The 17,779-nt window shown below is 41.1% G+C and overlaps 1 protein-coding gene across 4 annotated transcripts in view; it reads right to left on the bottom strand.

Annotated features, from left to right (window-relative positions):
* Positions 1-17,779, bottom strand: part of MCM10 (minichromosome maintenance 10 replication initiation factor) — a 41,344-nt gene that overhangs the window by 17,729 nt on the left and 5,836 nt on the right. For all 4 annotated transcript variants that reach the window (XM_078075149.1, XM_078075150.1, XM_078075151.1 and 1 more), the window contains exons 3-15: positions 16,414-16,755; positions 15,538-15,639; positions 15,263-15,400; positions 13,168-13,342; positions 11,155-11,320; positions 9,202-9,369; positions 7,639-7,755; positions 6,066-6,265; positions 4,313-4,413; positions 3,540-3,650; positions 3,337-3,454; positions 1,458-1,686; positions 215-356 (exon numbers count right to left, since the gene is read on the bottom strand). In XM_078075149.1, the coding sequence (XP_077931275.1) occupies positions 215-356; positions 1,458-1,686; positions 3,337-3,454; positions 3,540-3,650; positions 4,313-4,413; positions 6,066-6,265; positions 7,639-7,755; positions 9,202-9,369; positions 11,155-11,320; positions 13,168-13,342; positions 15,263-15,400; positions 15,538-15,639; positions 16,414-16,755 (2,109 nt within the window). The remainder of the gene's footprint in view (positions 1-214; positions 357-1,457; positions 1,687-3,336; positions 3,455-3,539; positions 3,651-4,312; positions 4,414-6,065; positions 6,266-7,638; positions 7,756-9,201; positions 9,370-11,154; positions 11,321-13,167; positions 13,343-15,262; positions 15,401-15,537; positions 15,640-16,413; positions 16,756-17,779) is intronic.

Below are 17,779 nucleotides of genomic sequence, written 5' to 3'. Positions count from 1 at the left end.
CTTTGAAGTTTTTAGATTGTGCATAATTTCATTTCAATTTAATGTGCTTATAGAAAACGGTCAGTTCCAGTTGTAGAGATTCTATTTAGGCATTGTACAGAGAGGCCAGTTTAAGTAAAACAATGACTTCTGGCATCAGGGATGGTGGTTATAGTTTAGAACATCTCCTCACAGACGGCGGACTTCCCACTGCTAACTCTGAAATCCACAGTACCTTGAGGAGAAAAGGTGTTGTTCTCTACGCGTTCCTTCACTTCCAGGACATCCTGGGGGTCCTTTTGCTTCTTTTTAATGCTGTTTGGGTCTGTTTTTGTAAGAATCTGGCCTTTTGCCCTTAATTTGGTTATAGCAGCTAACTAGAAAAAGAGGAGATAACAGTCAAAGATGAGACAGTTACCTGTAGCCCTATGTCCCTTTTCTAGTTTTTAACCAGTGAATTCTGTTCTCAAATATAAATCAGCAAAACTATCTTCTCTTTGCTTAGCATTATTAACCCAGTTATTAAAATTTTAAAGCATGGAGACAGGTCTATAAGCTAATAAAGTTTCAGCTTATTTAAATACCAAGTTCAACAGTTCAGTTACACTGTGGGCTTTAGGACCCACAGAGGAACCACATAAACATTGTGGAAGTTTGTTTTACAATCAGACAGAATGAGGATAGGATTCTAGCTCTGCCACTTACTAGTTTGTAACCTTACACAAATTAATTTTTCAGCTTCAGGTTCTACATTTATAAAATGGAGATGATACCGTTAACTAGGTTGTGCGGATGCAAAGAGAGAATGCGTGCAAAGCACAAACCTATATGGAGTAAACAACATGTGTGTATATATCACGGGTACATGTGCAATTGTTTTGTTTTACAGTTTATTTTTTCAGTAATCTCTACACCCGACGTGGGGCTCGAACTCATGACCCCGAGATCACATGTGCAACTGTTATCACTATCATTACTGCAGGTGCAGCTTTGCCTTATGACTAGCCTTTGCCCTTCATGCGGTGATAGCGGCTAATGAGAACAAAGAGAAGACAGGCTCTCGTCGGGGCTCAGGGTGACTCAGGAAGGGGTGGGGTGGGGTTCTGAGCACTCCCAACTCCTACGTCAATCAGAGTAACTTAGCTCCTGGGTAAGATTTCTTTTAAAGAAGGATTCTTTAAACCACCATTTTACAGTCTTGCCTTAACAATTCCCAGAATTTGTTTCCCTCAGGCCGGCCAGCGTTTAGGCCATCTCCCTCAGCCTCACAAGGAACAGTGTTGAGAATGGGTAACGTTCTTGGATTAAATCAATGGCATTATGTTGATACCATTATCACTTGAAATTCCTTTGACTCTAATTATCATGATCAATAAATAGTTATTACGGTCTTTCCTGATCATAGACATATAAAGTTTGCAACTCCAGGTATGTCCTACAGAATGCAAATTCAAATGTTGAAAATAGATACCACTTACCTTTTTGGCTTCTGCTAAAGCACTCAGTTTTGGTCTTGGTGGTGGCGACTCATCAAAAAAGAGAACATCATCTCCTTCTGAGATGCCTCGCCCAAGCTTGGGTATCTGTGTGGCTGGCGTTCCTTCTAGGCCGGGCAACGCAGCCCCCATTTGCAGAGACTGAGAAGGGGCCCGTTGAGAAGAGGGTGGCACAGCTGGGCTCTCAACCCCATTTGAGCTTTGGAGAAATCTTTAAAGAAATATGCAGTCACAAAATATGCAGACTGGGACACTGCAGGCAAGGCCACCAGCTGGTAAGTAGTGCTTAGTAAAAGAGTTGCCCCTCCTTGGTCAAGAATTCAGATTAGCACACACTGAGAACATGCTGGCTTTGCTAACTCCGGTTAACTGATTATTCATTGATAAGCTCTCACTATTTTACCAATTTAGAACATGATTACTATTTTTGCCAACCGGGTTTCTAGCGGTGCCTCTCTATAGAACACAGCCCTGAAGGTGAGATGTGCGCTGTATTCCTAGCTCTCTGGTTAGCTAGGACCTTCAGGAACTCACGGAATTTCTCTGTATTTTAGTTTACTGGGGAGAGATAACACACAGGATACGTTTGAAAGTCCTTCACAGAGAGACACTATAATCCACATGGTGATTTATTTTGTAAATAGTCTTAAGGGCTATTGAAAAACAACAGTCGCCACAAACTATTTAGTCCAGAACTTTCATCTTATAGATGAAGAAATTGAACCCAAAACCCTACTGCTCGTAAGTGACAGGCTGAGGATTAGTACCAGGTAACCCCAGGCCAGGATTCTTTTCACTACCACATGCCCACTCCTGCAACCTGCCTGTGAGAACCTGCCCAAAGAGATGTTTTATTTGGCCAGCAAAATTATGAAAAACTTCCAACTGTAATACCTTTCAATGGGCAGGTGCCCTCTATTTCACACAAGGCCAGAACTCCATCTATCTATTTATATCATCTGTAGCCACATGAAGAACGCCTCCAGAGATATTCCATCAGCACCTCAAATTCACCTGCCTGAGGCCAAATCTATGCTCTGGATTTTTCAAGAGAATTTCCTGGTGGCTTAAAGTTGACTTTCCTGTTTATTGAACCATCTACCTTTCAGTGGCCCAGATTTGGGACAGCATTAACTGTTTTAACGGGGGCAGAACAGGTATGAGTCCAAACCTGGGCCCCATCACCAACCAGCTCTCTGGCGCTCAGTTACATGACTCATGTAACAAGGGTAACAGCACCTCACAGATAATGGTAAGGCCCAAATGAGACGTTGTATGTATGCGGTGCATAGCATGCTCTGTACATGTTAAGCATCTGTAAACTGTTACTCTTACCACTATTCTGATAACTTGAGTTATGAATCTTTGATTCATCTACCTTCTGCACCATTTTCTACTTGTTTCTGCCTCTACAATGACTCCACTTTCACTGCCTCATTTTTATCATTTACCTGAAAAACTGCAAAATCTACTCACTGGCCTAGCCAGTAATTAAAAAACAAATTGTGGTAGAAATAAGAAATGAGAGGAAACAGGTCAACACGCACTTTCCCCTTTCACAATCCCCTCTTCAAGTGTTCCTTCTTTCTCTTCTTCCTCGGAGTGCTAATTACTGTAACCTGTCCCACCTAGTCTCAGATTCACTATCATGCGTCAGAAATACAGAACTAGAAAGGCTATCTTCTTAGGTTATGTTAAAATCACTTTTGAACTTTCAAAGTTAAAAAGGTAGCCAACCATCCAAATACTAAAGCCACATTTTGGAAATCCATTAAGACATTCTGACCCCTTAAATCCATTAAGACAGGAGGATCCCTGAGATGAGCTATCTAAATAGGATATATCAAACCGTTATTCTTACCGTTTCTGTATTTCTTCTGACCTCTTCTTCCTCATCTCCAGCACATGCTGCTTCTGCTGCTTCAAGAGGGCTGATGCTGAGATAGACTGGAAAGTAGGTTTCGGGCTCCCCGTCACCCCTGAAACACAAACCACAGACTGAGGGGCTCCAAGGGGCCATGGGAACACAGACATGGGGCTAGAGCAGGGGAAGGCTGACTCTACCTGATAATCTGGCTTTGGTTAAATGTTGTTTTAAGTTTCTGGCTCCAAACGTAGGCAAATCCATCAGTTCCCTAAATTCCTCAGAGCAAGACAAGCTCTTCTGGGGTATTCCTGGAATATACAAACATCAGCTTTAGAGGACTCAAAGTTCTGGCAGTTTGAGATTATGTGACGTCACTTTTAAAACTCTGCATTCACAACTTAGTCATTTGTAAATGACGTAGATGGAATGCCAAGAGAAAAATAAGAATCCTTAGCCTCTAGTAGATTAGTAGGACTGCAAAGGCATGACAAAGATCTTATTTCAAGTGATGATTAGAACACCAGTGTCTGTAGGGTCATTTCCTACACTGTCTGGAATGTTTGCTATGGGTAGGGTCTGTGCTAGGCCCTCACCACTGTTATGGACAAAGCCCCAAGTGAGAAGGGCAGAGGTGCCATTCTTTGACTTAGACCTGTTTTAACGAGAAGGTAACTCATGGGTTTGACCAGGAACTTGATACTACCGATTCTAATGCTGGACATTAAGAATTAGACCAGATACATCAAGAAAATTTACAAAGTATTGACGCAAAGACTCAGCCATGATTAATATGCTGTTTTTCCTTAAGATGCTGCCAAGCAGGCTGATGTGCTTAGGCCACATCACTCACTAACTATAGTGAAGAGTGGATAGTTACAACTTAAGGCATGAACAACTGTGACCATTTTCAATCCTAAAGACTACGTATTTAAGCTGCAGAAAGAAATATGGTATCGAGAAACAAAGTTACCAAGTTTTTGTTGGGTTTCCTGAATGATCAAGTCTGTCCCCTTAACAACCAGATTAGTCAGAGTGGTTTGAATCTTCTTTTTAGGAGCAACAGCGGCTGCACTGAAATGACAAGAGTCACCCCCCAAAAAGAAAGTCACTAAAATTCAATGCTCTGATGAGGTTAAGGCACAGAAGTATTCATTTATTACAATCTGTCAAAGTTTCTCAAAGCACTGTATAAGGAAACTTTAATACCACGATCCTACAGCATAGCTGGTGAATGCATTATGTCAGGCAACCTGCCAATTTGGTGGAAGCCATTCTGGAAAAGCAATATGGCAAAAGAAAGAAAAAATATGCCCCACTTTGATCAAGTAGTCTAGGAATTTATCTTAAAGAAATTAAGGACTAGGCAAAAACTTAGGATATTAATGGGCTAAAATATTGTTTGCAACGTTATAAGTTAGAAATACCATAGGGAATGGCTTTATCACAGAACCATGTAAAAAAAGACTACGTGGCCACTAAAAATAATGCCGTAAGTGCATATTCGATAAGGAAAGCATTAATTATTTTATGGGGAGGAGGGAGTTGCAAAGTATAGATCTAATATGATCTCATTTTATCTTACTGGAAATTTATACGTATGGGAAAAAAACATCTAAAAGCATACACAGCTGTGTGTGTGTGTGCGCGCGTGCACGTGTGTGCACTCGTGTTCAATAGATAGCAAGGAACGAACGATTATTTGGTAGTGGGATTACACCTAGTTTTTACAGTCTCCTTTTGACTGAACTGTATATATACAGATACGTTTTTATAATGCAGGAGTATTGCTTTTTGCAGTCTGGAAAAATACGGGCATTATTTTAAATCTTTTTTTAAAGATTTTTTTTTTATTTATTTGACAGAGAGAGACACAGCGAGAGAGGGAACACAAGCAGGGGGAGTGGGAGAGGGAGAAGCAGGCTTCCCGCCGAGCAGGGAGCCCGATGTGGGGCTCGATCCCAGGACCCTGGGATCATGACCTGAGCCGAAGGCAGACACTTAACGACTGAGCCACCCAGGCGCCCGGCATTATTTTAAATCTTAAAAATGTGCTCAATATGACAAGTTAGGCAGGAGGTGAAAGTCCTCTTGCCCAATTTGTTAGCCTGGGAAAGAAATGTTTTGTTCTTGGACCAGTGGTAGCTCCTTTGTAACAGGTCCTGAACCAGCCACGTCCTCAGATGTACTTTCTTCCCTCCGGTGACAAGGGCATTGATCACCTACTTCGGGGACTCTATAGAGGGCCTGAGATCCCCAGAAGAGAGGCCATGAATGTCTGCCTCAGCAGCATCCCACTCCTATTTAAGGCTTCACTGCTATTAATTCACTGAGTTAAATGTGGGTTCCAAGAGGTCTGCCACCTCACTGTAAGTCATGAGGAAAATGACTTAAAGGATGACAACACTGGGATTAACATACTTTTAATGGCCATACAATCAGTCCTGACAAAGTTGCACTATTTACAATAGAAGCCAAAGAAGAAGTGTGGGCTCTGTGTTAAAGACCATCATGACACAACTTAATGTTCCCCCCTCCTGTGTTTTCCTCTCTACCTGGGAATAAAGGAGGTCCTTGTTTACCTTGTTTCAGGCTGTGAGTTTACGAAAGATAAAACCTGCACAAGTCTTTTAGGACCATTACAGAAAAGTACAACCGTTGGGTTTATTCTCATAAGGAGAGAAGCAAGATCCCTGTCCCGAAAGAAGCCCCGGAGAATGTCTTACATTGAGGCTGCATAGGATGCAGAAGAAACCCCTCCATAGTAAAAATCATCCCGACACAGCCGTTCTCTTAGGCTGGTGCCTTTGCGGGTAAACCTCTTTGGAATTCGTCCTCCGGAGAAGGTGGACTGCAGGTCGGATCGCCTGGCGCTGAGCTTCTTGTACTGGGCCTGGATGTGGTACTGACAGTACTCACAGTCATTCTGCAAAAGAGCAGCTGCATCAGGACTAGGGCGACAATGTCAATAAACACTGTTCCTTTCTCCCAGCTTCAGGGGTGCTATTGAGTACAGAGCCCCTCCTATTGAGCTCCAAGGCCATTCCTCAAGTGCAGCTATGCAGTGACTACCCTGAAATTCCCTTAGATGCAGCAACAATGGGGTTTTAATGATAGCACTGCTATGTGGAGATCTGTCAGGCACTTCCTGCTGAGACCTCTTTTCCCAGCTATTTCCCTCCTGCTATTTCCTGCTCACTAGCTCATCTGTTAGGCAGGAATGAGGGAACTAAAAGGAGATGAAACCGAAACTTGCCATTTAATCTGTTCAAAGAGCTCTAAGTAGCTCCACTTCACATCCACTAGGATGGCTGTCATCGGCAAGAGACAAAAACAAGTGCTGGCCGAGATGTGGAAAATGGAACCCTCCTCTTTGCTGGTGAGAATGTAAAAGACACTTTGGAAGTCAGTCTGCTTGCTCCTCAAAAGCTGAAACATGGGGTTACCGTGCAACCCAGAAATTCCAAGTTATATACCCAAGGAAAGTGGAAACATCCATCCATCCACATAATAACCTGTACAAGAATGCTTGTAGCAGCAGTATTCATAATATGCCCACTGACTAATGAATGAACAAAACAGGTCTATCCATACGATGGAATATTATTCAACCACAAAAACGAATGAAGTACTGATGCACACAACGTGAATGAATCTCGAAAACATCATGCTAAGTGAAAACCAGACACAATTTCCATTACATGAAATGTCCAGAGGCAAATCCATACAGGCAAATAGCAGAGTAGTCCTTACCAGGGACTGAGAGGAGAGGGTAATGGGGGGTGACTGCTAGTGAGTATGGGGTTTTTTGGGGTGGGGGGAGTCCGAAATTACGTAATCGTTGATGGTTGCACACCTCAGTATTAAAACTACTGAACTTTAAAAGGGTCAAGTGTATGGTATGTGAATTATAGCTCAAGTTATCATGACTATTATTTTTTAAAAAGCTCTAAGAAAATACATGTTGGAGTTCAGAGACTAAAATAAGGTTTTCAGTGCATTTCATCATAGTGTTTGATCTCTGGCACTGCTCAGAATTGAGGGCAACTAAAATTCCATTTCCTTATACCTCCTAGTCAGTTGGTAATAAAAGATCACCTTCCTGAGACGTTAAATCATTCCCTTGTCCTCAGTTTTTCAAACTGGAAGTTACTAACCACACACTAGATTTTCTTACTTTGGTGCTTCCTGTTATGTAGGAAACTGTTCCAAATTGATTATTACTGCTAAGCTATCTACAATCTATTCCCATTAGATCCCGTCCTCAGCAGAAACCATCCCAACAGAATGGAAACCAACCAAATTAACAGTCTGTGTACACGGCTGTCCATTCTTCTTCTTTGCTTTACAGGTTCCCAGGTCAAGAGCTTCACCCATGATTAAAATCTTCTGAGGATGATCAATAGACAAACATACCTGCAGAGAAGACACAGTGTGGGAGTTAAAAGCTGACAAAGGTGTGGCCTTTCATCAGCAAGAATGAGTAAGAGGTTGGTTGGTGGGAGTTAGCAAGGCTTTAGCAGTCTACAGGAATTAGAAGCCAGACCCTACAAAACAGCTTTAGGAATGGGAGGCATAGAAGACATGTTCAACTCTCCACCCAGTATCCATTGTCTCCTGCATCTCTGCTATAGAATCTGAGTTTCATTCGGGCTGGCCAACACTCAGCCTCAGGTGACGAATCCTGTTCATTTTTCCAGCATCCCTTAAAGCTAGCAATGGTCATGGGACTGTGTTCTGGCCAAGGAAACTGACACAGGAGTTCCCAACAAAAGCAGACAGGGTGGGGCTGGCTCACTCCTGCCTTGAATGGTGATGTGAGGGCAAGAGCTTCAAAGCCATCCAGTGACAAAGAGGAGAAGGCTGAGAGGCTCACAGATACTGGCCCTGACATCACTACACTGCCTATGTTGGGATTATTTATTATGTAAGAAAAACAAACCCCAATGTTTACCATTAAAACAAACTGTAGTGTGGGGCACCTGCGTGGTGCAGTTGGTTAAGCACCCGACTCTTGGTTTCAGCTCAGGTTGTGATCTCAGGGTCATGAGCTTGAGCCCCACATCCATCTCCAGTTAAGATTCTCTCTCCCTCTCCCTCTGCCCCTCCTGCTAGTGCCCTCTCTCTCTCTCTTTAAAATAAATAAATAAATCTTAAAACAAAACAAAACAAAAAACCTGTAGAGAAGTTTTTCTGTTACTTGTAGCCAAACACATTTGAACCAACAGATGAAGATTTGTTGCCATTCTCTGGTGAAAGAAGAAAAGAAATAACTTTGCCTCTCACAGATCTCAGTCTGCAACAGCAGGGAAAACTCTACTGCTGCTTGAGAAGATGAAATCACTCTGATTCTAAGTTGCAGCTATCGCTGTACAACTAACAGAGCAAAGTCCCGTCAACCAGAAAATCCTGCCTGCTTGATGCCGCCAACGGAGACCGATGAAAGAGATTTAAGGAAACCTGAGCAGAATAGTTCAAAACACTCCAGGAAACTTGGAACTAATGTGGAAAGATTTAATGAAAGAAGTTGTTATGAAACATTTAAGAGTAGGTGGAAATTCAGAATATTGGTGGGTGAGGAACAAACAAAAAATCAGATTAGTGGAGATACATAAAAACATGATTCAGTATCTGGAGGTAGACCAGTTCTTGATAGAACTTGGTCAAGCTGTGAAGACAAGAAAGGAAGGAAAGGAGGAAGGGAGGGAGGAGGAAAGAAAGAAAGAAAGACAGAAGGAAAGAAGGAAAGAAAGAAGGAGAGGACAGAAAGACAGATGGATGGAAGGAAGGAAGGAAAGAAAGGAAGACGGAAAAGAAGGAAAGAAAGAAACCAACCAACCAACCATGGAAACAGATTCTTACCTCCTCTGAACCATCCTTGGGCTTCATGGGGTTAGCGTTGAGCAAACCTATGACAGTACCCTGTTCAGTCTTCCAGAGTTCTTTGTGAATTTCTCCAAACAAGAACAATGACACATACCGTGTCAGGTCACGGAGATCATTCAGTTGCCAGATACTAAATGTTTTCCCCTGGAACAAATATTTATTCTTATTTTTAATAAATTTTGCACAATGGGCTATACTATCTCCATTTATGGTTCAAGTGCTCTACTACGGAAACATATATAAACCACCTTGACTATATAATCTTGAGAATGTGGTCTGCTCATTATAAATTAATTCTCTCTCTAGGCTTTACTATTTATTACCTTTCTCATTTTAGAAATGAAGGTGAAGTAAGGCAAACCAGTAGCAAACACGCTAGTGAAGTCTCTAATTCTCAGGTCTAATAGTCAATGGGATAGCATGGCCTTTCTAACTACACACACACACACAGAATATTAAAAGGATCAGTGGAAGTTGCGGCACTACCATTTAATAATTTACTGATATAAATTTAGTGGATCTATTATTTATCACTAATTATATTATTAATATTAATAAAAAGGTGTCAGCTCGGTGCTATTCAATCTTTGCCTAGCTTAGAAGAAAAACAAAAGCATCATTTAAAGACAACAGGTTATGTTTAACTGTAAAATTTCATTAGTATTATATATCTGAAAAAATGCAACTCAAAATGCTAACCATTTATATAAAAACTTCCACTTTCACAGTTTCTTTTTTTAACAAAATAATTTGAATATTGAATCAAGCTATTTCACACAGGCATCCCAGGACAGGTGTGGTTTTAGGTTATGGTGAATTATTGACTGGATTCAAGTGTTATAACTACGCTTCCATGCATTTGTACAAAGCCTTTCTTGGAAGGGTTCAGATAAAATTTCACACATATTATTTCAATGTCATTATAGCCCCTTGTGACACAGTTAAGAACTTAATCAAATGAACCAGACATGTTCATGTTCACCTTGACTGTCAGAGGGCTAGATCAGGACCCACAGAACAATCTCAGGTTGACCAAGATCTCAACTAGAGAAAGAAATCAGGATTGAGCATGCTTAAGCATAGTATTTACTGGGAGAGAATTCTGATATAACCAAAAGCCAATTTCTTCCCTTTACAAAGAAGGAAATGGAAGTCCTTAAAGATTAAAGGTCAACCGGGCGCCTGGGTGGCTCAGTTGGTTGAGCGACTGCCTTCGGCTCGGGTCATGATCCTGGAGTCCCGGGATCGAGTCCCGCGTCGGGCTCCCTGCTCAGCAGGGAGTCTGCTTCTCCCTCTCCCGCTCCCCCCTCTTGTGCTCTCTCTCTCTCTCTCTCACTCTCTCTCTCAAATAAATAAATAAAATCTTAAAAAAAAAAATAAAAAAGATTAAAGGTCAACCTAAGTTCACATAGCTAAGGAGAATGAGGCTCAGGACCCAGGTTTTCTGACTTGCCAGGCCACAAGTCATCTTCCTGTTACCTCGGTCAAGTGCGATTTTAAAACCTATTACATCCTTTGTAAGATCCACTGTGCTGGACAGCTCTGCAATTTCAGAACTTCTGAGATTGACGACCTCTTCCTTCTAGGCAAGCTCTCCCGAGGATCTGGGAACTCGGCCTCTCCCACACAGTCGGGATGGTAGTGTCACAGGGACCACCACATGTACCCCCAAAACAATGACAAGTGAAATGCAGCAGGAATAATACAGTGAAAAGCCCAAGGACTCTATACAACCAGGTGTTCTGTAAGTAGGGCATTCTTTACAAATTTAACCTTCAGATAGCAATCCAATGATGGCGAGGCAATCTGCGAATTTACTAGCAGCTTTCTCAAAATAAAATACTGATGGGCTTAAGGTAGAGAAATCAAGAACACGAGCACCCAGTCAGCTTGTGATGGAGCAGCTAAGAAATCAGTAAGATAGCTTACACTCTTACAACTCTGTGGAGTGATTTTCTTCAATATAACCCCAAAAGTCACCCAGTCTACTTCTTCTAGCTTCTCACTTGCCATCTTTTCCTTGAGCTGAGACAGTCTGATCAGTTTTCGGCCGACCATTTTCTTGTTCATCTCTGTGGAGGACACTCGAGGCCGCCTGAGTCAAGAAATCAGCAATGATTAGATTATTATTCTAATCTCTTATTATTCTAATAAGAGATTACCTGGCACTGTAGCAGGTTGGTTAGAAGAGACGTTCTGGGCAGAAATCTCTGAAGTACCTGTTCTCGGGGAGGTTTGGTTAGGTAGTATGGACAAGGCAAACATTTTTATGGCAGATAAATAAAAATAAGATAATTTTTAAAGCTAGTTTATGATTCCTTGGATAGAGAACTGGAGCTTATACAGAAAACAAGAAAGACTGCACACTCTTTAAGTTCTTATAAATTATAATGTATGTTACAATTGTCTTTTAAAAGTAATCTCTTTTGACTTTAATACAAAATCATGAATTGATACTAAAAATAAGAGTTACATTTCATCAGTTCTGCAAGAATTTCACAGGGTCTCTAATTTCTAACTGGATTTTTTAAACCCAACATTTTCATATAACAATAGAGGCGTGGAATCTAGCTTCAGTTAATATATTCTTACTCCTCATGACTGGCCAAACACTTGTGGATTTGTAAAAGTTGGTTTTCTCTAGGAGAATATTAATACCTATTCTGTACTTGATCATATTATATATTCAAGGACAAAAGAAAACAAAAAAACCCATGCCTTTTGACTATTTCAAAAGTCTTTAGGAATAGAAAGTCATAGAGCTAACTCTGAAGCAATTAAGAATATTCAGGAGAAAAACGCTGATGCAGGTGGAGAAATCCTTCTCATGGCCTGATTTCTGTGAGTGAATCGGTTACTCTCATGTTACTGCCCTTTGGAATATCTTCAGGGCTTGAGGTGCAGGTATAGCAATTACAGACTCAAACAATTGTGCAGTCCCCTAAATCTGTAGGCTGCTCAGCAACTCTGGCCGAGTTTTGACTTTGTCTACCTCCAGTCAATCCACGTGTGCAGTGCACTCCCATTAGCACCATCTTTCTCTGTGGGGAATTTCAACTGAGAACTCATTGGGGCAGGCAGCATCATCTTGGTAGGGGGGTGTTTACCTTGAAAAAAAACCCCTGCGGTGCCCTCAGTGGGAACCACAGCTTTTACTGCATCCCACCCCACAGGCTGTCTCAGATGTAACTGGGTACTTTCTTCCGATTTTGGAGAGTACAGAGTCTTTACAATACACTTTGACAGCTACGTTCTCCCCCTGTTCAATATATAATCTAAGACCTTAGCAGTTTTAGTTTAGATTGACAAGGGTTAGATGTTCTAAAGGGACTGCACTTAGCTACTCAGAGGGACTGTACAAAAAGCAATGTGGTCTCAGAGTAAGGATCCCTGCTCTGACTGGGGCTTTGACAGAATAAGAGAGATACAATGGAGTAGTGGTATGGAGCACAGAAGATTTAGAAGGCTTTTAACCGAACTGATCCTAGGAGGTATGCCTATTTTAACCGAGTATCTTAATTTCCCCACAGTTGTAACTGAAGCAAAGGACATAAATTTGCCTTAAAAGTTCTGAGGAGGAAAAAGAGCACAGGTACTTTTCTTAACATTAGTTATAAGAAGATACTACTATCCTGGTTAAACTGCATATACCTTCATGGATTTAGAAATAGTCTCTATCACTGTTTCTGATTAAATATACTATTATTTATTTGTCCATTTCCTTTTTTTAAATTATGTTTTAGTAAACAAGAAAAAGGCTTCTTTAAACATTTCACATGCAAACTGTACTGAATGCTATGGCTCGTCTTACTGCCAAATTCAAGAGCTGGTGGTGTTAAGTGGATTTGCTGTACAAACACATTATTTCTAGAAGGCTCAATCCTTGGGAAAGAGGACAGGTGGGCCATGAGAACAGAGTGAGAGACCTTTACACTTACTGACCTGAGCCTCAGGCCCGAGAAGGCTTCCACAGAAACCACTGTCTGAGCCGGTTCCGCAGAACTCCTGGGGGTCCCTGCGCTCTGATCTCTGGTCAACCCACTAGGTTTGTTTCCAGGAGTAGTTCGGAGTGGTTGGGGAGGTGTATTTGTCATCCTCAAAGATGAGCTTTTGTGCTCTAGAAAATTAACACAAAAGTTAAGTGAAAGGAAAAAAATCACACTGATCCTTACAAAATTTGTTTTTATAGAATTGTTTCTTTTTAAATCAACATATGCAATAACCAAATCTTGAGAACAAAGGAAGCCCACAAGACCATTTCTGTACTACCCTCCAAACCTTTTCAGTGTAGCCCGAAAGAACTTCCTGTGACAACGGAAAGGTTATACGCCGATGCTGTCTGATATGGTGGCCACCAGCCACATTTGGCCACCGAGCACTTAAAATGGATTAGTGTTTCCAAAGAAATGAATGTCTAATTTTATTTAATCTAATTTAAACTTACAAAGCCACATGTAGCAGGTGGCAGCTGTATTACAGTGCTGCTCTCAAACACAGTTCCCATGTGCAATGACATTTACTGAGTACTCCCCATACACAGAGCGCTGTGGTAGACTCCACAAGGGAGTAAGAGCCCTCCTTCAGGGATCAATGATTAGTGATTTGTGTGCAGATCAACTTATACCTGAAGAAAACCCAAAGTTAACTCCCCTTTCTTTGTTTGTTTCTGGTTTCATCTCAACCCATTCCACTCCGTTTCATTTTATTTGTGGTGGTGGTGGTAGGGAACTAGGGGGACCAGGGTATTCTACCATCTTGCTTGCATTAAATATCCTCAGTGTGGTTAGTTTTCTTACTTTCGAAGTGTTTGATAATGTTCCTGAAGGTCAGAAAACTTGGATATTTTCCTTAATATATATCACTTTCTCTGAAATAACATTGCACTGTTTACCCTCAAAGAGACTTTGGGTCACTAGTGGCTCCCAAGCTAGAGGTTAGGACAAACCTAGAACTTTAGAATCTCTAGAAAGCCTGCCATGCCTCACCCTTCAAAACTAAACTTTGGGGGCACCTGGGTGGCTCAGTTGTTAAGCGTCTGCCTTCAGCTCAGGTCATGATCTCAGGGTCCTGGGATCGAGCCCCACATCGGGCTCCCTGCTCCGCAGGAGGCCTGCTTCTCCCTCTCCCACTCCCCCTGCTTGTGTTCCCTCTCTCGCTGTGTCTCTCTCTGTCAAATAAATAAAATCTTTAAAAAAAAACAAAAAACAAAAAAACTAAACTTTGAACACTACCTAATGAAATACCTTAGTAATGTCAAAGGTCCTAAAGGGAAGGATGCCATTCATAAGTGGATACGTGGAATATATAATTTATGTCAAATGTAAACATGGAGAGGCTGTTATTCTTTGCTATTGTGTTGTATGCCACTGTTATTCAAATGGGCCTTTTTGAACATGAGTGGTCAATAATATGCTGCTTACTCTGAGTAACCAAACCATTTTGTCTTAGATATTCCAAAGAATTATTACCATGTGCAAACTGAGGCAGTGCAACAAAATCAATACATATGGCTCATATATTTTTTTCATTTTAACTGTGTGCTTACATGTGGGCTGAACTAGAACTATATTTGAGTATATACATCTCTACTCCGGGCAAAGAAGTCTTTTCTAAAGAATGGACCCTCTGCTTTAATACAACCTGGCTTCAAATAAAACTTGGCCACTTTAAAAGGAATCTGTGCCTTGAACCCAGAGGCCCAGCTGTAATCTCTGGATTGCATGAGAACTCAATCCAGTGGTTACTTTACACTTACTACAATTCAAGTCAACTATAAGACTATAGAGCTTAAAAAAATTCAATTCATTGTTTTAGTAAATACAGCTACTCTGTATCTAAGGATTTTCAAAGCACTCTGAGATGTAGAGAAAGATTACAAAATATAGCATATGGCTCTCATTCCCAACAAACTTACTTTTCTCAAAGGGCAGATAAGATGGACCCCTGGCCCTCCCCCGCAGACAGATATGATAGTGCCAAACTGAATTTTAAATAGAACAAGAGTAGTGAAAAACCAGGGAGGCCTTGAGTACTACACCTGCAGGTGAAACCTTTGGTGTCCGAGCCACCCGCTTGGGTTTTGGTGGAATAGGGATATCAAGCTCTGCAGAAAAGCATGTCGACTCCTGAATTCTCTGAACTTTCTTCTCTTTAAGAGGGGGGCGTGGAGACTTCTCTATTAAAAGAAAAAGAAATAAACAAAATTTAGAAAGGGGCTCAAAGATAATTTTACCAGCAGCTGGATGCAGAAATAATGCTATAATTTCTTAACAATGGAACTGCATACTATTGCTAGAATTACAGTCTGATTACCAGATTTAGGCAGAAGGGATGGACTTGTAGGCTGCTTAATTGTTGCCATTTTTAGCTGCTCTTGTAAGGATTTCATCTGCTCTTGCAACTTCTTTAATTCATCTAGGAAAGAAAAATATATTGATTTAAGATCCACAGCAGAAGAAATATTATACATGATAAAAATGCTGGAATTATTTTTGGTGTCCACACCCCACCCTGAAACCCTGAGACCCACAATATAATCACATACCGAGAGCTACCATTAACTTTTGCACTTCAAAGAAGTCCCTCAGAGAAATAAACTTTGTATTTTCAGTAATCAAGCCTCTAATACCTAAGCTAGTTATGAACCGGTACTACTGACAAATATCAGATATATATCCCCAGTTAACAAGTTTTTAGGTGTCAGGGAATGATTATTATCTCATAAACTGAATACCATAATTAATACAATAAATGCTGACTCCTCTATTAGAAGAAACAGCCAACCACTGAATTTGATTAGAATTTCAAAATATGTGAGACAATGTCACAAATAAAAGGGCACTCCTCAAAGCTTCTGTTCAGAAATGGTCTCCTGCCCAAACAGAATGAGAAGGCTACAGGGCTGCCCCTGGCTCCACATGCATATAAATCTCTAAGTAAGATTTTTCTGTAACAGGCACAAAAGATGGTGGAGCCATTCTGGGAAGGACCAATTACAGCTGGCTGACACTGGGACAGGGGGCCTCTGCATGCTGAAATGCTGGCCCTAAATGTCTCATCTACTAATTCCCACCCTTTTTTTTGGCCAAGTCATTTATCTCCATCCTGACTCAGCAACTATTTTGATGAAAACTGTCGGATCCATCCATTCTATCTTGAAGAAATTAGAAAAGCAAGTAGTTAAGGCACCTTGCAACTCTTGATTAGTTTTCCCCTGATTGGGACCAGGCGCGGGGAGGACTCTATTTTTAGGCGATTGCTGCGTGGGAACTTCTTCTTCATCTGTTAAGTCCCCCATATCTCCAAAAAGAGTGGCCAAATTTTCCTTTCGGTCTTCAGTCTCTCCCAGTTCTCCATCAGCAGCCTCCTCTGAATAAGATTCACCGTCACCATCTGCATCAAAGAGCTCGTCATATGCGTCAGGTTCACCATCCTCCTGGGTCAAGGGGTGACCCTCTTCTGGACTACAATCCAAGGCAGACTCATTCTCCTCCAGCAGTGCAGTCAGCAGAGACAAATCATCTTCCTCCCCTGGGAAGAAAGAAAACCTACCTGAGAAAAACCAACAATGACAAGCAGAGCGAATTAAAACATTCACCATTCATAAGGCAATTGAAACGACTCTGCTAATTCACCATTTTGCCTGGTAAAACTGTTGTTCTTGGTCCATCTTTCCTCTTTCCAGGTGCTTAGAGTGCACTGGGCTAAGGAGGAAGGGGCTAGTATCTGCTTAGTGAACCTAGTGGGCCATGCATGGGGCTGCATCTTTTTACCTGTGCTACTTCAGCTGATGAGCAACTGCCTGTATGCTGACTTCCAAGAAACCCAACCCATAAAGGGAATAATCCAAAAACACACTAAACATACATTTAGGCTCTTTTTAATTGTTCGAGGGAAAAAAATTTCAAGTGTAGAAAAGGTACAAAGAATTACATAAAATGTACTTATATTTCATCACCCAGAATTAGCCATTGATCATGTTTGCTTCTTGCCTTTATGTTAGATAACTTAAAAAAAAAGTTTATTAAGTTCATTGTGCCAAATCTTAGCTCAATTCCTTCCACTGCCTCCATGCCCCATTGCAATAAGTATCATAATTTTGGTATATCATTCTAGTCTATTTTTCATACTTTTTCATTCAACATTGCATGTATGATTGAGCTAAATCAAAACATATAGTTCTAGTTTACTTCTTTCAGTTGCTAGATGGCATTCCATAATAAGACTATCACATTTTATTAACCCATATTTTTAATCCAATAAAGGACATATGGGCTATATCCAATTCTTTCCCACCACAAACTATGCAGCAACCACAAATGCATCTTGCAATATGTGTGTTTCCTGGAAATACCTATCAGAAGTGGAATTGCTGGACTGTTGGGTATGCACATTTTCCAACTTTCCCAGATACTGCCAAACTGCTCCCAAAGTGGTTATACCCTCACTTGCATTGCACGCAAGTACCATTTCTTCTTACTCCTCACCAATATCTGATATGTCGCTTAAAATTTCTTGCTAGTCTGATGGATGATTTTAAAAGGCATCTCATTGT

The sequence above is a fragment of the Halichoerus grypus genome, chromosome 6 (assembly GCF_964656455.1).
Source record: "Halichoerus grypus chromosome 6, mHalGry1.hap1.1, whole genome shotgun sequence".
NCBI classification, from domain to species: Eukaryota; Metazoa; Chordata; class Mammalia; order Carnivora; family Phocidae; genus Halichoerus; species Halichoerus grypus.
The sequence above is the reverse complement of the archived record's forward strand: the minus strand, read 5'-3'. Positions and strand labels throughout refer to the sequence as shown.